The 22,814-nt window shown below is 45.4% G+C and overlaps 1 protein-coding gene across 1 annotated transcript; it reads left to right on the top strand.

Annotated features, from left to right (window-relative positions):
• Positions 1-1,596: 1,596 nt before the first annotated feature.
• Positions 1,597-16,842, top strand: LOC134557288 (myosin heavy chain, skeletal muscle, adult-like). Its single transcript, XM_063410156.1, has 39 exons — positions 1,597-1,637; positions 2,192-2,434; positions 2,524-2,667; positions 2,759-2,915; positions 4,214-4,241; positions 4,340-4,454; positions 4,548-4,640; positions 4,739-4,802; positions 4,879-4,977; positions 5,085-5,188; positions 5,263-5,401; positions 6,112-6,230; positions 6,327-6,476; positions 6,842-7,012; positions 7,495-7,804; positions 7,934-8,004; positions 8,683-8,770; positions 8,885-9,002; positions 9,160-9,283; positions 9,366-9,502; positions 9,604-9,859; positions 10,323-10,565; positions 10,668-10,844; positions 10,930-11,075; positions 11,167-11,257; positions 11,341-11,730; positions 11,894-12,020; positions 12,191-12,309; positions 12,854-13,050; positions 13,346-13,529; positions 13,613-13,778; positions 13,949-14,073; positions 14,259-14,567; positions 14,672-14,875; positions 15,164-15,289; positions 15,388-15,558; positions 15,648-15,752; positions 15,895-15,990; positions 16,439-16,842. Exons 2-39 carry the CDS (start codon positions 2,228-2,230, stop codon positions 16,589-16,591), a joined length of 5,823 nt encoding a protein of 1,940 aa, XP_063266226.1. The 5' UTR covers positions 1,597-1,637; positions 2,192-2,227; the 3' UTR covers positions 16,592-16,842.
• Positions 16,843-22,814: the final 5,972 nt, after the last annotated feature.

Here is a 22,814-nt window from a genome sequence, read left to right as displayed (position 1 = left end):
GTGGGGTGCCTCTCAAAACTCATGAACTCTCAAGTTTGTGAAAAATGAAGGACTGATTTTCAAAAATTCACCAAAAGCTGAATCACCAGAGCAATCCTTCACTCCCCGAGGCTCAGCTCTTGCCCAGTGAGAAATTCCAAGATATTTGAAGTGAATATTTCACTGAACTCAGAGGGAACTTTTAACAGGTGTAACCCTTGAACATTTATATGCACTCCTTTGTGTCTGTGTGCGTGCATGTGAGTTCATTGAGGCACTCTACAGCAAGTATAGTTTTAATGTTGCTATCTGGGATCTATAAGTAAGTCACTGTTGCAATTATAGTAAATACTTTTGAATCACTTTATGACTGACAAATTATTCAATGATTAAGTCCTGCTAAAACCCTTTAGACACAAACTGTTGACCAGGTCTCATATTATGATGTGATCCAACTGCACCTAGATTCTGTCAGGAGTTTAGAAACCAAGGGGCCCTCTGTGAACCTTGTAACTCAACAGAAGGATTTTTCTTATGCTTTTTACCCTTATCCTTTGCATCCCTAGTTGTTGTGCAAATCATTCTAAAGTAATTCTTAGCTGATTTTTCTTGATCTTTGTAGCGGGTAATAGAACGAACAGCCTTGCCATCATACTTTGTTGTACTTTTGCAAATTTATATTGAACCCTCTTTCACCAATGCCTTTGATGGTGATACTTTAAGCAACCTTAACTCATTTGAAACATTTGATTCCTCAGCAGTCAGCTCAGGAATCTGTTCAAGAGCTCCATATCAAAGTAGTCTCCCATTACTTGGGATCAGGCTCCCAACTCACTGTATTTCAAATCATTTCAGCTATTGAGAGTGTCCTATAGAGAAAACTCAGCTGTAATAGATTTTTACTTCCTGCTTTTTAGAAAACACCACTGAAAAATGGCTTCCAACACTATCTGCTAGTTTTTGACATATTTTCCCCGTTCCTCCCCATGCATATGTTCCTAAAGCATCATAGGCGTTGTCATCACCATTACATGACTGAAAAGTTGTGATATAAACACACCAAGGAAACTACCACGGGTCAAGGAGCAAATCACTGAGAAAGGCAGCAATAGTACCATGCAAGTTCTCTAAGTGCCTTGAGTAGTCTAGATTCTCTCCTTAACACTCTTGACGAATTATTTATAGATGTATTCACGTAGTCAGTAAGATATAAAAATGTTCTAATTATATCATTCAAATCAAGTGACAATTATGCCCTTAGTTTGACAGACAATGCTTGGCCAAAAAAGGCTTGCCAGAAATGTTTTGACCGAAGAAAAGGGGGACCATCTGCAGCATCTGCAGATGAGACGCTATAAAATCTGCCAGAGACAAGCCTAGCCTGTCTCCGCAGAAGGCTTCCAGGTAAGAGCATGCATTTCATGTGCTTGAAGAAAGAGGACAATGTCCTTGCAATATCCTATTTAATTTCTTCTGTCTCTAACAACCATTTCCATGAGGGAGTGGCCATGTGAGCAAAAATTTTTAGTGTCATTTTTATGCATGTCTGTATTTTCAATCTGCAGTATTATATGGAATTATGTTCAGCAATAAGAAACAACTGCCATTCCTATTTTACAGGGTTGGCCATATTCCAGGATACAAGCTGTTCTCCAAAGGTAATACACTGAATAATCCTCTCCTAATCTGTATTTTAGGACAGGACTTTTAAAGAGCTGCATGAATTCTCTTCATAAATTCTCTTATATCCCAGCTGAATTAGCTTAGACTAGAAAGCTGGAAATAGGAAGTATGTATAAAATGAAGTAATTTTTCATTTTTAATAGAAAAGGTTATCCTTTCAGCAAGGAAGTACTCTCATGAAGACTTGATGCTCATAATTAAGGACCACAGCAGACAGTGATTTTTCTGTGACTGTGGATCCTTTTAAAAAGCTCAAACCTTGGCAGAATTCAGGGTGACTTACCAAACTGTATTCAATATTCATATGTTCTATTTAGTCTTAAAAGATCTACATGTTGTACAAGTCAAAGTCTTACGCTTGGGTTCAGACTAGGGTACTTTTAACTTTGAACCAAAGTGGATTTAATTGGTTTCTTCCTAAGAGTTTATTTTGGAGAATAACTAGGAATTTATTTGCTAAACAGCAAGGAGCTTTCTCACTGGTATAGATTGTATTATTCTTCTTAATGATTTTTTTTTTCTCCACAAGACAACTCTGCTGACGAGCTTTCCTTAGAGGGCAGACATGGCCTCTGGAGATGCTGAGATGGCTGTTTTTGGGGAGGCAGCTCCTTACCTCCGAAAATCGGAAAAGGAGAGAATTGCAGCCCAGAACAAACCTTTTGATGCCAAGTCATCTGTCTTTGTGGCTCATCCCAAAGAATCCTTTGTGAAAGGGACAATCCAGAGCAGGGAATCAGGAAAAGTCACTGTCAAGACTGAAGGGGGAGAGGTGAGTCAAAAACAAGGCTGAAGGACAACATTTGATCCCCACTTTGAGCTTTTCAATGACACATATGGATCTTTCTGTTTCCTTGGCAGACCCTGACTGTGAGGGAAGACCAAGTCTTCTCCATGAACCCTCCCAAGTATGACAAAATCGAGGACATGGCCATGATGACCCACCTGCACGAACCCGCTGTGCTGTACAACCTCAAAGAGCGTTATGCAGCCTGGATGATCTACGTAAGTGGCAGCAGCAGCTTCCTCTGGGCAGCCTCAGGAGCTGCTGGGCCAGGCTCAGGGGAAGCCACCGTGCTGTGTCCCTTCTCCACAGACCTACTCGGGTCTCTTCTGCGTCACTGTCAACCCCTACAAGTGGCTGCCGGTGTACAACCCCGAGGTGGTGTTGGCCTACCGAGGCAAGAAGCGCCAGGAGGCCCCTCCACACATCTTCTCCATCTCTGACAACGCCTATCAGTCCATGCTGACTGGTGAGTGCTTGATTGCCTTTGAGCTGCTCTTGAAATTGTTTGTCTGTAGAGGGAAATGTAGGGTATTCTCTGGAAATGTGTTGCCACACTTAAAATAATTGTGTATGTGAAATTAATGGAAGATTAATGAACTTTAATGAGCTGTGAGAGCTGAGTGTCAGTGTTCCCGTTAGAATCACTAAAGACTTGGACATAACCTAGAGGGTGTAAATTCACTGGAAAGAAATCACCCATTTTGTGGTGTAGACCTTATGCCTATAATGGAATCTTACATATATGGATGGATTTCTGTATCTTAATCACTAAATTAGTCTCAGACAGAGAGTACAAGTTACAGCTAAATGACACATACCCTACAAATGATGTGCATAATATCAATTTAAATTTTTAAGCATCAGTGCTGACAAATAAAACAGAGATCTCTACTTTAAACAGGTACAAAAGTATTACCTGAAGCACTTATTATGCAAATGGATTTCATTATGTAGATCATAGCCATGTGATCTAAATTGCATAGAGCCTCTAATGATCTCTGGAACTACTGCACTGGTCTGTAGCTGCATCTATGAATCAATTGCGCGGTATAGTGAAAAGTAAATTTCATTAAAAAAATCAAGGAAAAAAATGAAGCTTTTAGCATTTAAACTGAGCGACTTCAGAAGATTTCTTTCTGCTTTCTCCTCTTCCTTTCACCTCTTATTTTCTCTTCCTTATATATGCATTGAAATAAAAGGTATGCAGGATTTTAGAACTTCTCTTGTTCTTTCTTAGACACTGGGAAATACATTCAGAATAGAAAAATAAACAATGAATGTTGTTGATGTATGATCTCAAGAACGCATAATTTCTATATATAAAGAGATTAAAAAATAGAGGTGAAAAAGGGTGGAAGAGCTTGGTCAGGTGTTTCTGTGATTAATGATGCCTCCAAATTTCCATAAGATTATTCAAGAAACTTTTAGCTTCAGAAGAATTAACATAGAAAAAAATTACAACCTCAGTATTTTCATTACCTGTACTTGCCTATAAAGAGAGAAATAGGTAGTTTGGTGAAAAGACGATGTCAGGAAAGGCATAAGACTACTGAAGTTTCTTTGAAGTGATTCCTTTACAGAACCAGTTGCTAATAGGTGAAACACTGCTGGTAGCATCAAAAGTACGCACTAGAATTCCCTAGGCACATTTTTCTATTTTCTGTTCCTGGATTCTGTAGAAGCTACAGTTCTTATTTTTTCCTAGTTCTTCAATATCTTAATTGTCTTTTCTTATCTCTGTTCCTTATCTGTGTCTCTTCCCAGATCGGGAGAACCAGTCCATCCTGATCACGTACGTACACCCCCTGCACGGGTCCCTGCAGGGCTGCCCGGTGCCAGGGGCCCTCCTGCCTGACCACGCTCCCTCTGCTTCTCCCTTGGCTTTGGCAGCGGAGAATCCGGGGCCGGGAAGACTGTGAACACCAAGCGTGTCATCCAGTACTTTGCAACAATTGCAGCCAGTGGGGAGAAGAAGAAGGAGGAAAATGCATCAGGCAAAATGCAGGTAAATTAGTAGAAACATGTTGGGATCAATGCTTTCCTTTGTTCCTGACATGATTTTTGGAAAGCATAACTAGCAATACTTATCACCCTGCAGGGAACGCTTGAGGATCAAATCATCAGCGCCAACCCTCTGCTGGAGGCCTTTGGAAATGCCAAGACCGTGAGGAATGACAACTCCTCACGCTTTGTAAGTTGTTACTTGGGACAACTGTCAACACCAATTTGAATATTCTTGCTGTCCAGATTGGTAAAATAGGTCTTGCTTGACTTTCCTGCTGCTTTCAGGGTAAATTCATCAGAATCCACTTTGGTGCCACAGGCAAACTGGCTTCTGCTGACATTGAAACATGTAAGGCTACCCTGATCCCCTTCCCTCCGGCCTTCCCCACTTCTTGTACTTGACTCTGTCCTGCCATCCTTGCCAGATCTGCTGGAGAAGTCCAGAGTCACTTTCCAGCTCAAGGCGGAAAGGAGCTACCACATCTTTTATCAGATCATGTCCAACAAGAAGCCAGAGCTAATCGGTAGGAAAGAGCATTCAGACTTTTTGGGGGTTGATCACAGAGGAACAGTTCCCTCTCTCACCTGATTGGCAAAACTAACCCCATGCCTTGCCTCTTCCTGCTTTCAGACATGCTCCTCATTACCACCAACCCTTATGATTTCCACTTTGTGAGTCAAGGGGAGATCACAGTCCCCAGCATTGATGACCAGGAGGAGCTGATGGCCACAGATGTGAGTAACTTTACCAAATGATCATCTGGTGGACTTGAGTCCTGGTATATTTACATTTGTGTTTCTGTTGCCAGAGTGCCATCGACATCCTGGGCTTCACTGCAGATGAGAAAACAGCCATCTACAAGCTGACAGGGGCTGTCATGCACTACGGGAACCTGAAGTTCAAGCAGAAACAACGAGAGGAGCAGGCAGAGCCTGATGGCACTGAAGGTAACAGCAGAGTCAGAAAGCTTTCCAAAAGAGATAGTATTTTTTACATAAGGACTTAGGCAGATTTCAAGCTTTAAATGTGCAAACTAAGAATAAGAGTAGTTGCTCCATGATGCGATGCCAGTTGAGGCATTTAACTCATTTAATGATACCTGTACTTTTTCCTCTGTGACTACTATATAAGAGATCCAGTGTGCACTGACAGGAAGCCAGAAGACTTGCATGTTAATGCTGTCACATTGCTAATCATACTGAAGTTGAAATACACCTTGCAACCTCTTCTGCAGTATGGAGCAGTGAAATGGTTTAGCCCTAACAAGACAGAAGGCTGTGCTCCTCTTCACCCTCACCTACTGGAGAGAACTCTGACGTGAGATGTGTACATGATTAGTCTCTGTTACAGCAGGAAGGACAGTCCATACCTCCATCTTTGTAAGTGATAAATCCTCCTGCTGTATGACTAGAAAGTTTGAAGTTTCATACTGACGCCTGAGAAAGGATAAAGGCAATGAGCTGTCTTGAAGAATGTTTGCAGAAACTGAAGTTCAGGAAGAGTTATAGACTCTAAGTCTCAATCACAAAAGAGAAATTAGTTTTGTAGCTTTGGCAGATACTGCTGTGCAACCTTGTGGAGAGCACTATTGGGCCAGTCAGCCAAGCACTTTTAGGAAATTTTGAGTATGTATTCTTCTCTCTCTTCTGGTGTCTAGTTGCTGACAAGGCTGCCTACCTGATGGGTCTGAACTCAGCAGACCTGCTCAAGGCCCTCTGCTACCCCCGAGTCAAGGTGGGGAATGAATATGTGACCAAGGGCCAAACTGTGCAACAGGTAGAAAAAATATGATAATGTGGAGCATGCTGTGATGATCCCATTGATTCTCCTCCGCAGTGAATAGTAACCTCCAAAGCTTTCTCTCTGCTTTAGGTGAACAATTCAGTGGGTGCCCTGGCAAAAGCTGTCTATGAGAAGATGTTCCTGTGGATGGTAGTTCGCATCAACCAACAGCTGGACACGAAGCAGCCCAGGCAGTACTTCATTGGTGTCCTGGACATTGCTGGCTTTGAGATCTTTGATGTAAGGAGCACAGTTTTCTTAGCATTTTTGTAGAACTACAATTGAGAATTTTGAAATATATTTAATGGAAGTGAGTATCTCCCTCCACTTATTCATAGGGCTTTTGGAATCATGCTTTTAATCTCAAAAAATAAAAAATAGAATAGAAAACTAATCTTCTAATTGCCCTAAATTAGAAACCTTTGTTTTCTAAATACAAAGCCTACCCTGGAAAGATAGCAAAGAAAGATAGCAAAGGAAAACTACACAGGAAGAGGTATAAGTACTTTAAAGTATAAGACATGGTGAATTGAGATTGCACAAGAAAACGCCTTGGTATTGTTGCTGATCTTTCAAAGTGTTGTATGTCTTTCTATGTCTGGCAGTACAACAGCTTTGAGCAGCTGTGCATCAACTTCACCAATGAGAAACTGCAACAGTTCTTCAACCACCACATGTTCGTACTGGAGCAGGAAGAGTACAAGAAGGAGGGCATTGAATGGACATTCATTGATTTTGGGATGGACCTGGCTGCCTGCATTGAGCTCATTGAGAAGGTATCCTTCCTGTTCAAGTCTAATATAAATTGGGTGTTCTATGACTGCCAAGAGGAACAATTAAGAAGCATGTGAGAATATTTTGACTTCTTCAAATATATACTGTGTGAAAGTGGCAACAGTGTAGAGATGTTTTTGGAGATGATTACTCATATATCACGACTTTTGGTGAGAGAATTCATTGCCAAATGATAAAATGAAGTGAGAAAGGAGGTCATGTTTTCTATATACTTACCAGTAAACAGGTTTTATGGAGAGGACAGTATTTCACATTGTCATATCTATAATAACTTCATTGGCAAAGGCATTTTCATAATTTTGAATGAAACAGCAACACTGAAAAAAGTTGAGCCTTAGTTGATTTTCTCTGACTTAAAGTCAGTGTTGGAACATCTTCCTATTCTGACTTTACCAACTTTCCAACCAAGAGATTTCTCCTTTCTAATCTGTTTCTCCCTCTTGTCTGTCATAATCTCTTCCAGCCCATGGGCATCTTCTCCATCCTGGAAGAGGAGTGCATGTTCCCCAAGGCAACTGACACCTCTTTCAAGAACAAGCTCTATGACCAGCACCTGGGCAAGTCCAACAACTTCCAGAAGCCCAAGCCTGCCAAAGGCAAGGCTGAGGCTCACTTCTCCCTGGTGCACTACGCTGGAACAGTGGACTACAACATCTCTGGCTGGCTGGAGAAGAACAAGGACCCTCTGAATGAAACTGTCATTGGGCTGTACCAGAAATCATCTGTGAAGACCCTGGCTTTGCTCTTTGCCAACTATGGTGGAGCAGATGCAGGTCAGTTTTGTGGAAATTGTATTTTTAATGTGGAATAATTGTCACAGAATTAAAGCCATAAACACTAAACATTTAAAGTTGTTTCATCTTAATTTTAAAACTTCTTGTTTACCGTTATTCAATTCACAGAGGCTGGTGGTGGCAAGAAGGGAGGCAAGAAGAAGGGTTCTTCCTTCCAGACTGTCTCAGCTCTTTTCCGGGTATAGTACTGCATCTGTTATCTCTGAAATGTGAAGAAAGGGGGTGAACTAACATAAATTTAAAAGAGCTATTTTAAATTACTGTAAAGGGGGTAAATTTCTTTGGAAATTCCATGACAGGTTTTTAAGGGTCAATTTTAACATTGCAGATATGTCCAAAGAGGAGCATTCAGTCTTCAAAATCATGGAAATCCACTAATTTGTGGTGGTTTTCTTTTTTTTTTTTTTTTTTCTTATTATTATTATTAGCAGATATCATTCAGATCTTCATATTTTTATGTCTTTGGGTCAGACTAGAATGGTAATATTAGTATTCCTGCATTTCCATTGAGGAGTTGAAAATAATTTCCAAGAAGATATTTATCTCATTGGAATAAATCCCTATTTTTAAAAACTTAGGTAGATTTACTTCTGAAGGCAGAATGTGAAAAATCTAAGTCATTTATTCTTTGTGAACATGTGAAATTATATATTAGTTTTCACTGAACCAATAGCAGCACTGTAGTATTTCAGTCTAAAAATGATGCTCAGTATCTTCAAATAGAAAAATTTTTTGGTTTCTGTGGCTTTATCTAAGTGCTCCAAAGCCCACCTTGAGAAGTCATAAAATCTATACCTGGGCTTGGTGCATCAAACACTTAATACAAGGAAACTCACACTGGTAATTGGTTCCTCTAGGAGAATCTCAACAAGCTGATGACCAACCTGCGGAGCACTCACCCCCATTTTGTGCGCTGTATCATCCCCAATGAGACTAAAACACCTGGTAAGATGCTCAGGCAGAAAGATCCTGGCCTGGATACACCCATTCCCCTCTGCACTGGGAATACACCCTCCCCAAAGGCAGACTGTGCCATTCCTTTGTGCTCTGCATTGCCAGGTGCCATGGAGCACGAGCTGGTGCTGCACCAGCTGCGCTGTAACGGCGTGCTGGAAGGGATCAGGATCTGCAGGAAAGGGTTCCCCAGCAGAGTCCTCTATGCTGACTTCAAACAGAGGTGAGGGCATGGCACTTGTCAGCATCATTAAAAGCAATGTTGGTTCATTCATGGGTCCATTTAGGCTGTGCTCTGTTTTCAAAAATACTTGGTGGAGTTTAGTGGCTACTGTGTGTTGCTTGGAAAAAAATAGCCTTATCTTCCTCTGATTCCACAGATACAAGGTGCTTAATGCCAGTGCCATCCCTGAGGGACAGTTCATTGACAGCAAGAAGGCTTCTGAGAAGCTCCTTGGGTCAATCGATGTGGACCACTCCCAGTACAAATTTGGACACACCAAGGTACAAACTCCCCCACCATTCACTGTCTGCCTGGGCTTTGCTCTGCCTGACAGTGATGTGCTGCAACATTCCCTCTCTCAAGGTGTTCTTCAAAGCTGGGCTGCTGGGACTCCTGGAGGAGATGAGGGATGAGAAGCTGGCACAGCTCATCACCCGCACCCAGGCCAGGTGCAGGGGCTTCCTGATGAGAGTGGAGTACCAGAGAATGGTGGAGCGGAGGTACACCTTCCTCTTGTTCAGTTAAAGTCACTTTGCTCATGGGAAAGTGTTGACACTTGTCAGACTGAGAATATTCATTGTACTTTTTAATTATGCCTCAGGGAGTCCATCTTCTGCATTCAGTACAACATTCGTGCATTCATGAATGTCAAACACTGGCCATGGATGAAGCTGTTCTTCAAGATCAAGCCCTTGCTGAAGAGTGCTGAGTCTGAGAAGGAAATGGCCAACATGAAGCAAGAGTTTGAGAAAACCAAGGAGGAGCTTGCAAAGTCTGAAGCAAAGCGGAAAGAGCTTGAAGAGAAAATGGTGAAACTGGTGCAGGAAAAAAATGACCTGCAGCTCCAAGTACAGGCTGTGAGTTTAGTGATGAGTCCATACATTCAGACTGTTCTTTACAGAGAGAAGATCAGACTATAGAAAACCAAAAGTAAAAATTGGGGGAATTATCCATCATATGTATCTGAAAGTAAGGAAACAAATTCTAGCAGTGATGTGGTAAGCACTTTGACAGCCAGTGCAAAATACAGAGATTTTCAAGTAGGAGTTAGTGCTCTTGTCTTCAGAGGAGGGAGACAAATGTAGATCCTTCACATGAGGTAGAAAAATGAATTTTGTGGCAAAATGCAAACCACACTTAAAAGTGGTACTTGTGAAGGCAAGTGCAGGAAAAGCCATGCTCTCTCTGCTTGATAACTAGCAGTTACGATCCTTATGTTGCTGGACTTGAACATCAGGTTCAGTTGCTACTCAGTGATAAAAGAGTCAGAGCAGAGAAAATTCAATACATTAGAACCCATAAATTCTGTCTCCACACCAGGAAGCAGATAGCTTGGCTGATGCTGAGGAAAGGTGTGACCAGCTCATCAAAACCAAAATACAGCTGGAAGCCAAAATTAAAGAAGTGACTGAAAGGGCTGAGGATGAAGAGGAAATTAATGCTGATCTGACAGCCAAGAAGAGGAAGCTGGAGGATGAATGTTCAGAGCTGAAGAAAGATATTGATGACCTTGAGCTAACACTGGCCAAGGTGGAGAAGGAAAAACATGCCACCGAAAACAAGGTATGAGGTAGAACTTATCACTCGCACTCTGAAAAAGACTTGTCTTGCTATAAAGTTCTTGAGCATCATTTTCTGTCTGTGCTTGCTCCTTTCTTCTCAAAGGTGAAAAACCTGACTGAAGAGATGGCAGCCTTGGATGAGACCATTGTGAAGCTGACAAAAGAGAAGAAAGCCCTCCAAGAGGCCCATCAGCAGACCCTGGATGACCTGCAGGCAGAGGAGGACAAAGTCAATACTCTGAGCAAAGCAAAAAGCAAGCTGGAACAGCAAGTGGACGATGTGAGCACACAGATAGAGAGCAGAAACAGGACAGGTACGGAATTTGACGTGGCTGGTAGAGCCCTGATGGTCTTGTTGTGTTTAGCTGGAAGGGTCCCTGGAGCAAGAGAAGAAACTGCGTGTGGACCTGGAGAGAGCTAAGAGGAAACTGGAAGGAGACCTGAAGCTGGCCCAGGACAGCATCATGGATTTGGAGAATGACAAGCAGCAGCTGGATGAGAAACTGAAGAAGTAAGTCTGGCTCTGGGGCACCTGTGTAAGTGCTGGGCTGCAGCACCTGTCTTTTTTCTTTGAGCTCTAACACGGTTCACTTGGCCCACAGGAAAGACTTTGAAATCAGCCAGATCCAGAGCAACATTGAGGATGAACAAGCCCTGGGTGTGCAATTTCAGAAGAAGATCAAGGAGCTGCAGGCAAGTCTCTGTTCCTTCCCCTCCCTCACTCAGGCTCAGGCCTGAGGAGGGCACGGGTGTGAGGGGTCCCTGGTGTTGTGCAGGCCCGCATTGAGGAGCTGGAGGAGGAAATTGAGGCCGAGCGAACGTCTCGCGCCAAAGCAGAGAAGCATCGGGCTGACCTGTCCAGGGAGCTGGAGGAGATCAGCGAGCGCCTGGAAGAAGCAGGAGGGGCCACAGCAGCTCAGGTTGAGATGAACAAGAAGCGCGAGGCAGAGTTCCAGAAGATGCGGCGTGACCTGGAAGAGGCCACGCTGCAGCACGAAGCCACGGCTGCCGCCCTGCGCAAGAAGCACGCGGACAGCACGGCTGAGCTGGGCGAGCAGATCGACAACCTGCAACGCGTCAAGCAGAAGCTGGAGAAGGAGAAGAGTGAGCTCAAGATGGAGATTGATGACCTGGCCAGCAACATGGAGTCTGTCTCCAAAGCCAAGGTATGGAGTTTGTCATTTTATCGCCCTAATATACATGCCCTAATACATGATTTTGATTCTGATTGTATTTGCTGTCCCATCCAGTTGCATTATTTTTCACCCTGAGAACAGCATGCTAGAACCTAGTGGTAGTTCTCTTTCTTTATGTGACTTTGATGCACAGGCCAGCCTGGAGAAGATGTGCCGCACACTGGAAGATCAGCTGAGTGAGCTGAAGACCAAGGAAGAAGAACATCAGCGCATGATCAATGACCTCAGTGCTCAAAGAGCTCGTCTGCAGACAGAGTCAGGTAACACACCCCTATACCCCTCTGGAATGGAAGAACCGGTAACCAACGACAATGAGAAAAAGATTGATGCTTTACTCAAATTGATGTGTTCTCGGTAAGATGGTATACTGTGGTTAAAGGAAATATTGTTTCAATATTGATTTTAAATGGCAATCTGAAAATTTTTTTAGGTGAATATTCACGCCAAGTGGAAGAAAAAGATGGTTTGATATCTCAGTTATCCAGAAGCAAACAGGCATTCACTCAACAGATTGAGGAACTAAAGAGACATTTAGAGGAAGAAATAAAGGTAAAGTTACTTCCTGTAGGGGGTTGATTTTAGATTGGGAATCTGTTTTCCTCACAGACAGTTCCTACTCTCACATTAAATCAGAATGTTAGCTGTATCATTTTAATTTTTGAGCTATCAAGCAAGGTTAGAAATTTAACCTTCTCCCTCTTTGGTGTGGAAAGCTAAAGAAGACATCCTACATAGTGTGGATTCTAAGACAGAAAAAAATTATTTTAGGTCTTTAATGAGATTTATGATGACATATAAAAAAAGACTGAGATATTTCTAAAAAGAATGTGCACATCTTAGTCTATCTTTTCACAGGAGCAGCTGAAGCTTTAGAACATATTTAAAAGGATTCAATGTATTCGCAGCTGCCGTTTAGAATTTAGCCACCATCTCTCCTGAGAAGGCATTATATATTCTCAAATCATGGAATGAATATGCCATTTTTTCTTGGTCTGACTTTAAATGTCATAATCAAAGAATTTCAACAACTTTCATCAAGTTAACATTTTACTACTCATGGGAAATCAATCGTTCCAACCCAATTGCCCCACAGGCCAAGAACGCCCTGGCCCACGCCCTGCAGTCCGCTCGCCACGACTGTGACCTGCTAAGGGAACAATATGAGGAGGAGCAGGAGGCCAAGGGGGAGCTGCAGCGAGCCCTGTCCAAGGCCAATGGGGAAGTGGCCCAGTGGAGAACCAAATATGAGACAGACGCGATTCAGCGCACGGAGGAGCTCGAGGAGGCCAAGTATGTGGTGATAGGCAAAGAAGAAAAGTAAGACTGAAAATTCAAAGGTGACATTGCAAGAAAAACATAATATAATGAGAAAAAAGTGATGGATTTGATTTGGGAGAGAGCAATAGAAAATGAGAAACTTTATCCTAAAATGTATTTAGTGGTATAGTAAAGGCAAAGCTTTAAGACAGAATAAATGTAGCACTTAACACACTGTGACTGCAAACTGCAAAATCATAAGGCACACTACAGTAAAAAGCACACATTAGTACCCAGTAATAATGTGAACTGACTTTATGTCTCCCAGGAAGAAGCTGGCCCAGCGTCTGCAGGATGCAGAGGAACAGGTTGAAGCTGTCAATGCCAAATGTGCCTCCCTGGAAAAAACAAAGCAGAGGCTGCAGAATGAAGTGGAGGACCTGATGATTGATGTGGAGAAATCCAATGCTGCCTGTGCTGCTCTGGATAAGAAGCAGAAGAACTTTGACAAGGTCTTTTGGCCTCCAGCACCAGCACTCCTGGCCACAGCAGGGCCCCATGATGGCCACAGCCATCACACCCCTTTTCTCTTCAGATCCTGGCAGAATGGAAGCAGAAGTATGAGGAAACACAGGCTGAGCTGGAGGCTGCCCAGAAGGAGTCACGCTCTCTCAGCACAGAGCTATTCAAGATGAAGAATGCCTATGAGGAGTCCTTGGACCACCTGGAAACAATGAAGCGGGAGAACAAGAACTTGCAGCGTAAGTCCCTGGCCCTCTGCTCCTCACTGGCCTTGCTCACTATCAGCCATTAGCACCATTCTGCATGGGGCTGTGCCTGCAGGTCTGCAGATATGCTGTCACCTTGGTGGGATGGGAACCTTCCCGTTCTGCTCTGTGCCTGACCATGCCATTGGTCTTTGTTCCCACAGAGGAGATTTCCGACCTCACGGAGCAGATTGCTGAGCAAGGAAAGGCGATTCATGAGCTGGAGAAAGTCAAGAAGCAGGTTGAGCAGGAGAAATCTGAAATCCAGGCTGCTCTGGAGGAAGCTGAGGTACATGACCGTAATGACTGGTGTCCGCACTAAATAAATGAGGAAACAGGGATAAAAAGGCCTGTGTGGTCCTCTCTTCTGGCTGGGCAGTGAAGACAGCTGAGATCTCTGGAAATATTCCAACATTCCCTAAAAGGAAGCAGTAGGTTTATTGATGTTATCAATGTTTGTGTCCACTTGTCCAGGCCTCCCTGGAACATGAGGAGGGGAAGATCCTGCGCCTGCAGCTTGAGCTCAACCAAGTGAAGGCTGAGATAGATAGGAAGGTAGCAGAGAAAGATGAGGAGATTGACCAGCTGAAGAGAAACCACCTGCGAGTGGTGGAGTCCTTGCAGAGCAGCTTGGATGCTGAGATCAGGAGCAGGAATGAAGCCCTGAGGCTGAAGAAGAAGATGGAGGGAGATCTGAATGAAATGGAGATCCAGCTGAGCCATGCCAATCGTGTGGCTGCAGAGGCACAGAAGAACTTGAGAAACACCCAGGCAGTTCTTAAGGTCTGTTCAGCAAAGCTACAGAAAAGAGAAAAGTGAGATCACTGACATATCTGTCATTCAAGCGGCCACTGACACCTGGTTCTTTCTCTTGTGTCTCTTTCCAGGACACCCAGATCCATCTGGATGATGCACTTAGGACAAAGGATGACCTGAAGGAGCAGGTGGCCATGGTGGAGCGCAGAGCAAACCTGCTGCAGGCTGAGATTGAGGAGCTCCGGGCAGCCCTGGAGCAGACAGAGCGGTCAAGGAAAGTGGCTGAGCAGGAGCTTCTGGATGCTGCTGAACGTGTGCAACTCCTCCATACCCAGGTCAGGGCAGGGACCAAAGGGCTGTTTTTACACTGACCAGATACAGAGGGCTGGAATTTACCAGAGGACCAGCAGTACTAGAAAGGCCTCTCTACTGCTGTCTCCAAGGAAAGGCATGTTTTGCATCCATTCCCCAAGCACACACTGGACATTTTGTGAACAACCATTGTAACAATAACTCCATAGTAAGAATTGGAATGTGGAAGGGGAAGAGTCTCTGTTCAGACAGAAGGTTTATTATGGCAGGTTTTAGAATTCAACTCTTGCCATGTCTTTCCCATTGCACAGAACACCAGCTTGATCAACACCAAGAAGAAGCTGGAAACAGACATTTCCCAGATCCAGGGTGAAATGGAGGATACCATCCAGGAAGCCCGCAATGCTGAGGAGAAGGCCAAGAAGGCTATCACAGATGTGAGTTGGACACTCCAGGCATTTTTTGCTGATGGTGAATGTACTATTCTCAAAATATCTCCAGCCCCCAAATGGCTTTGACCTTTTGCTCTGATCAGGCGGCCATGATGGCAGAAGAGCTGAAGAAGGAGCAGGACACCAGTGCCCACCTGGAGAGGATGAAGAAGAACCTGGACCAGACCGTCAAGGACCTGCAGCACCGTCTGGAGGAAGCCGAGCAGCTGGCACTGAAGGGAGGGAAGAAGCAGATCCAGAAGCTGGAGGCCAGGGTGTGTAGGGCTGGGGCTGTGTGTGAGTTGTGTCTGTGTCCCTGCAGAGACATTGTCAGGAGGCTGCAGGGATGGGCTTGTCCTTGCAGGTGCGGGAGCTGGAAGGGGAGGTGGATGCTGAGCAGAAGCGCAGCGCTGAAGCCGTGAAGGGAGTGCGCAAGTACGAGCGCAGGGTGAAGGAACTGACCTACCAGGTAAGGCAGGAGCACTCCTGCTCTGACACGCTTTGCTCACAGCAAGGCACACTTTGTACATCCCATCCCCAAGGGGAATTGTCAGCCTTGTGTGATGCAGAACCAAGAATTGACTCTCTTTGCTGTTCACCAACCACTCTAGTCTGAGGAAGACAGGAAGAATGTCCTCAGGCTGCAGGATCTGGTGGACAAGCTGCAAATGAAAGTGAAGTCCTACAAGAGACAATCTGAGGAGGCAGTAAGTATCTCTCCGAGTGCTTGGCAAGAACCCTCAGTTTCCCAGAGGGTAGTCTAGCCACTGAGGAGACAAATATAAGAAAGTTGGAAGATGCCACTCATCAGTAATGGAGTTCTTCAAATTCTCTGAAATGATCATAAATCAGAATTGTCACAATGTCATAAATAATACTCTTGAGGAGGGCAGGTGCACATGGTATTTTTTGCATTAGAACCACATTCCAGAGCAGAAATACGTTCAAATGCCATTCTGCATCTTCTATAATGGATCCTCATAAAAGGCAAGGATGACGAGCTACGTGTGAGAGTGACGTGTGAGCAGTGGTAGAAATAGCATGGAGATTTGTGCCTTCCCCTAGGGAAAAGCTGCAGCTCAATAAAGTCAAGGTGCAAGACAAATGAAACCCCTACCATGGGCTCTTCACCACTATCTCCCTTTCCCCACACAGGAGGAGCTGTCCAATGTCAACCTCTCCAAGTTCCGCAAGATCCAGCACGAGCTGGAGGAAGCCGAGGAGCGGGCTGACATTGCAGAGTCACAGGTCAACAAGCTCCGAGCCAAGAGCAGGGAGTTCCATAGGAGGATTGAAGAGGAAGAGTGAGAATGTCACAAGGCAGCAAAGTGACCTGAGGACTGCACAAAATGTGAACCTCTTGGGCACTTTCCTGCTGCCATGAGTCTTTGTAACCTCCTCTGTGTCTAGTGAATAAAGACTGTAGTAGATTCCTCGGCATACACACTATGAGCAATGTCTTCTTTGGGTTTTGTTTCCCTTGGGCAGTTGCAGAAGAAGTTTCCTTACTTTTCCTCTCTGGAACAAGGGAGAAGCTGGTGCCAGTGCTGGATTGAAGATCTGCAAACTTAGAGGCTGGCCATTGCTGTGGAGACTCCTGAAAATCCAGCCTGTGCTGTCTCCTGTCTCCAGCAGCTCCTTGTCCAGCTCCTGCCTTCACATCCTCCTAATTCTTCTCCAATTGTCCTTTCAGCACAGCTTCTTTCCCATGGCAGAATCAAGAGAGGATGATCCTTTTCCTTTTCCCTTTCCTATTTCCTTTTCCCTTTCCTTTTTCCCTTTCCTATTCTTGCTTGTGATGCTGGCCCTCACAAACCCTAAACACCAGTCTTAAACACCAGTGAGAGAGTCATCAGAAGCTGCAGTGCACTGCACTGTGAAGGGTTGACAGTTCTGTGACAGAGACCATTTCAGTCACAAAGAGCAAGGTTACGAGATACCAACGATGTCCCTACATTGTGCCATCTCCCTCAGCCTACATTTCCTCAGCTGCCACCAGCTGCTGCTAGTTTCTTTTGTGTGGGCAAGCTGAGCCTGTGGCCAAGTGCTGGAAGGACACTCAGGACTCTCCCTTAGTGCCCAACTCTCGCACATCACATGGCTCCATCACACCTCTTCACCTCATTGACACAGAGAACACTCAGCTTTGGAGGATTTTCTGAGAAATCTCAAAGGCTGGGGGGCTCTATGTATACACTGAGTCAAACAGATTAGCTGAGGGCTATGAAGTTCATTTGGAAATCCTTTCAGCAATATCAGCTCATGAAATTGCCCCCACTATTGCTCCCATTATATAAGCTCTGTGCCTTTCTGAAGCTGTCACAGCCAGTCACCCCATCTCCATGTTGCAGAAGTCCTTTACACAGACCAGTGAGGAGTCAATGAGCCCTACTGTCACATGAGACACCTGGAGAGTTTCTTTGATGATTTGTCCAAAAGCTCTGTCTCAAAGGACACCAGTGGGAAATGACTGGCAAGTCACTGAAGAAGCAGCTCTCTCATTGTGGGTGTGACTGTGTCTATTCTGAAATGCTGCAGCCTTATTTGGAACCTTTTGGAAAGTCAGCTGCTTCTTCCTCAAGCTTCCTGCCTGTTTCTCTTGCACCCTCTTGTATCCCTCTCACTCTCATGGGTGTGGTTGAGAATAAAGCAGGCAGCCCCAGGCCCTGAGCTCAGGGACAGGTGCACACCCTCTGGGAGAACCTGCCCTGAGCACAGCTGGGCTCTGCTGATGGCACTCAGGGATGGCCCCAGCCCCTACCAAACTCTCAGCTCCTTCTGCCTTCTCCTGCACTCCAAGGCCACACCAAACTGCCCCTCAGCCTTCACAGGAGTCATTCCTAGAGGAGGGGACAAGGCTGACAGGAACTTTGGAGGAGGCCCCTACCAGCAGGATCAGCCCATCACATGTCTCCTTTCATCCTCAATGTCAAAAGCCCAAAATAGCCCCGCTCTCCTAAGACTCCTGTGCGGGGTCGTGCCTGTTTGTGGGGATGATCTGCTTCCACTAATAGCGCCTGAAGACATTCCTGGGCGGGTAGGCTGCCTTCTATGTCGCAGTGCAACGTGCTGCCGTGGAGGAGCTGGACACGTGTGCCATGTCCCAAGGCAGCAGCTGCTATTCTTACCCCAGAGAGACTCGCTGCAGCACAGCTCCACTGCCAGCTGAAAGGTTAAGCATCAGAATGAGGCCCGAGTGTGCATCCCTGCTCCAAAATCCAGTGTTCCCCTTGGAGCCCCTGCAATGGCCTGGGGCAGCCCAGCTGCACGGCCATTCCCTCCTGGGATGTGCTGTCCCATGGGCAGCCAGCAGCTGCCCAGGTACTTCCAGCAGTCAGCTGGGGCTCCCTGAGGTGCATGGGGCTTTGCCTCTCTCATTTTAACCAATGAATGGAAAAGACAGGCTGGGCAGCAGCTATGAAAGTTCAGCATTTTACAGCTACCAACCTGAAGTCCCTGTCTGGGTGAGGATGAAGGCAGAGGCAGGGCTTGCTCTGAGCTCCAGCAGTGCTGCAGGGGCCATCCATGTCCCTTTGCTCAAGCTCTGCTTTCCCAGCACTCATTTATGGAAGGCTGTAGGACCGTACTCCAGAGGTCCCTCGAGTGCCTGGGAGTATCAGGGCTGCAGGAGAAGCCCTGGCCAGGCTGGTGGCTCTGACATGATGGTGATGGAGACTCAGCCCTGCCCTCACCTTGACTCCCCTGGCCCTCTGGAGAGCTCAGCAGAGCCATGTCCCAGCTGGGTACAGTCACCAGGGGCCATCAGGCAGAGGACACCGAGCCCAGGACATCAGCTGGGATGGCGGCTGTGCCTTTCCCCTCAGGCCTTGGCTGTTGCTCTGACAGCGCAGGCCGCGTCAGCCTTCTCCTCAGGCTGGGCCTTGTCAGCGGACACCGAGGGACAGAGCGGCTCCTTTGGGATCCTTGGCAGGAAGCCAGCAGCATTATTCCCGTGAGGGGAGCAGGGGGTGCCCGTTCCACGGCCCCATCAGGCTCCTGTCAGTCACAGGGAGCTCCCGGGCAGCAGCTGAGCAGGCCTCTGCTCCAGGCACCCGGTGCCAGGGGATGGCAGCCTGGAGCCATCGAGGGGACGCTGCTCTGGGCCCTGCTCCACTGCACACCAGCAACGAGATCTCACTGAAACCTGGGGGCTTTAAACCCCATCTCATTGAAACCTGGGGGCTTTAAACCTGCCTGAACTGCCTGGCCCACATCATTGAAACCTGGGGGCTTTAAACCTGCCTAAACTGCCTGGCCCACCTCATTGAAACCTGGGGTCTTTAAACCTGCCTAAACTGCCTGGCCCATCTCATTGAAACCTGACTGCTTAAAACCTGCCTAAAGTGCCTGGCCCATCTCATTGAAATCTGGGGGCTTTAAACCTGCCTAAACTGCCTGGCCTACCTGTTAGGAGCAAATCACTGCAGAGGGGTTAAAATCCAGCCAGGTGGGTCAGCCAGTTTCATGTGTTCCCCACTGAAACACAACAAAGACGGGTGGGATGGGCCAAAGAACATCTGGAAATGTTTGGGTGATGAATGCTGGAAGAAAAGACCCTGAGCTGACAGAAGCAGCCACTGCTCAGTGCACAGGGCCTCACCTGCACTGGGCCTCACCTGCCCTGGGCACTCTGCCCAGAATGGGAACCACGGAGGTGCTTGGGAGTGTGCGACCAACAAAAGGACAGCACAAAATGTCAGTGACCCTGCCACCTCCCCTGCACACCCTGGGGAGCAGCCTAAGGAGAGCCAATGCAACATTTCTCTTGGCAACTGTGATCTGGCCAGGCTTTCATAGTGCTGGCACTTGGAGAGGCCTGGGTCTCTCAACACCCTCACTCCTCCTAGGATGAGGTCCAGCTGCACACATAAGGACTTCATGGACTCTTACACCAGCAGGAGTGACAGAAAAACCTCCTGGTGGCCTGAAGTGCAGATGAGCCATTCCCACAATCTACCTCTACAGAACTTCAAAAAACACAAATAATCAAGATATTCTTCCCTGTAAAGCAGATTTGAACATGGCATTTTGAATCCAAGCAAAGCCCACCTGACCTTCAATGTTCAATTATAAAGAACAGAAAAAAGAAATCTTGCTCCTCATCTTCTTTGTCTCCTTCCCCTGCCCTCAGGTTTCCTCCTGCAGAGGGGATATATCCCCCTGGGACATGTCAGCAGGACCAGCTTCCCCGGAGACAGGGCTGCTGTCAGCCAGAGGTAGGGTCAGCTTCTAGCACACACTGCAAACCCAGGCCATCTCTCCCTCAGTCAGTGGAGCAGCACGATAGAAGAAGATCAGTGAGGCAGAACAGCAAGTGCTGAGGACCTGGCACCTAGACTGAAATGGGTTTTCAGTGCAAAGGATGAAGTCCTAAGAGGTGAATGCCAGTCTGAGGTGAGAGCACAATCAATGGGCCCCTCGATCATACCTGTAATGCAAATCAAACTGTGGGGCAACAGGGTTTTGCTTCAACAGCGTTTTCCTCTGACACTAACTATTAATGAGGACATGCTCAAAGACTCCCCATGCAATCACTGCTGATTCCACCACGGCAGAATGTGCAGAAACCAGGTGGGGAAGGGCATGAGAGACACCCACCCCCAAAGATGCTGTTTCTGTCCCAAAGGAGGCAGTTCCATCTGGGAGTCTCTGAGCAGCAGAAGCTGCAAGGCACAGAAGTGCCCTCCAGCTCCAGTGCCCTCCAGTTACCTCCTTTCTCTTGCTGACAGGGATGAGATCTTTCCTCTCCTTCTGCCCTGGAATGTGGCAGTGAGTTGCCCACAGCTGCAGGAGGGAAGGGCTTTGGAAGGCTGAGAACAGATACTTGCCCTATTTAGGTGAGCTGTGCTTCGTGTCTTTGGTTTGGTGAATCCCTCATCCAAGGATGAATCTGTGGCCAGAATGTGACTTTTCCATCATGATAGAGCTACTGAGATGGACACAGGCTATCCCAGCATGAGTCTGCCAAAAACCTTCAGGGTCTTTAGGGGAAAAATACTCTGGCCTAAAATACCCAGAGCTAAATGGCAGGTGAGCATGCTGTGCTGTGATTTCTATTGCCTTTTAAAGCAGGGGTGTTCAGTGCCACATTTGGAAACCACACCATGTACCTGCCACTGGAACTGCCCTTTTGACCACCCCATGACTATCACGACTACCTGCCCTGATTACCTCACGTGGTGGTCACATTGCAGACTTTGTGAAGGTCCTGACAGATTTTAGGACAAGGACATCCAAGCACTTTGGCAGAGTGAAATGGAATCAGAATTAAAAGTAACTCTGAGAAACTGGAAATGTTGTCTCAAATCTTCAGAAATAAATGCAATAAAGTACTTTCATAAAGACTAGTCAGAAAGGTTTATGGCTCTTAAATTAAGAAGGAAAGGTAGTGGATATAACCCATCAAATGTTAACTGTGGGGGGAAGAAAGGATATTTTGATATTTCTGAAGGCTTCTAGGGAATTTTTTCGTTTGTAGTTGTGTTTGTATGTTACTGTGGCAGACCTAGAATGTTTCCGTAGTAGGATAGAATTCACTGGGCTGAGTAGGTAAATAAGTAAATAAGAAAACCAGCATTTTTATTTTGGAGAATATATTATGAACAACATAAAATTATTAAAATATCAACCATAAATTATAAATACTTTGAAAATATAATATGTTGTACTTGGAAAATTATTATATTCCTTGGGATTCCAAACTCATATCACACTTACTAATGCTTTATTTTGCAGGGATTTTTTAGGATTCTTACAACTTGCTGCAATTTTCAGTCTAAACTAATCATTTCAAACAAGGTGTGCTCTTCCTAAAGCCATCTTTAAATTATTCTAGTCCTACATGTTCTTCTGGGAATTACAGCACAGCTTTATTGAAGGTCCATATTACATTGTTAGGATACATGTAGAACACCCATGAGAAACCAAAGTTTTACTATTCTTAATGTGTATCCTCTCAAAACTGAAAGCAAATTTTGAGAACCTTCTTCTTCCAAAGTAAATAATGAATATGGTAATTACCAATACAAAACATCTGGTATCAATACTGCAAACTTTTCCTGCACTTGAAAATGCCTTGTATAATTTGGTTTTGATGTTTTGATGTCTTTGTTTTGTAAAGAAAGATAGTAAACATTTTTTATATAATTGCAACATTCACTTAGAGAAAAGAAAGGCTAGTTGTGCAAATCTAAACAAATCTATTTCCACAGTGTAGTCCTTCTCTGCTTCTCTTGCAAGTGCAGTCAACAGAGATACAAGTCAATTAATCAAGCTAATTTTATTTCATAATGCTGTTCTCATTTCTTGTCCTTCCATGCCGTTGTCCAGCTCTTTTTGCCTTTTCCTTCTCCTTCCATTGCCATCAGAGCCTGTCCACCTCACTCACCTGTTTGGTAACTGAAGCTTTTCAGCTGCTTTGGCATGTGATGGAAAGGGCATCCTGAATGTCACCTCCTCATCCAGAACCTGCTGCTCATGTTTCTTTCTCTGACATGCTACAAAAATGGGAGGAATTTGAGTAACCATAGAA

The sequence above is a fragment of the Prinia subflava genome, chromosome 12, assembly GCF_021018805.1.
Source record: "Prinia subflava isolate CZ2003 ecotype Zambia chromosome 12, Cam_Psub_1.2, whole genome shotgun sequence".
Classification (NCBI taxonomy): Eukaryota; Metazoa; Chordata; class Aves; order Passeriformes; family Cisticolidae; genus Prinia; species Prinia subflava.
The sequence above is the reverse complement of the archived record's forward strand: the minus strand, read 5'-3'. Positions and strand labels throughout refer to the sequence as shown.

Coding starts and splice junctions, on each gene's coding strand:
- LOC134557288 (XM_063410156.1), top strand. CDS start 2,228: ATGGCCTCTGGAGATGCTGAGATGGCTGTTTTTGGGGAGGCAGCTCCT. Junction 4,641..4,738: donor ATGACAACTCCTCACGCTTT/GTAAGTTGTTAC, acceptor TGCTGCTTTCAG/GGTAAATTCATCAGAATCCA. Junction 14,568..14,671: donor ACACCCAGGCAGTTCTTAAG/GTCTGTTCAGCA, acceptor GTCTCTTTCCAG/GACACCCAGATCCATCTGGA.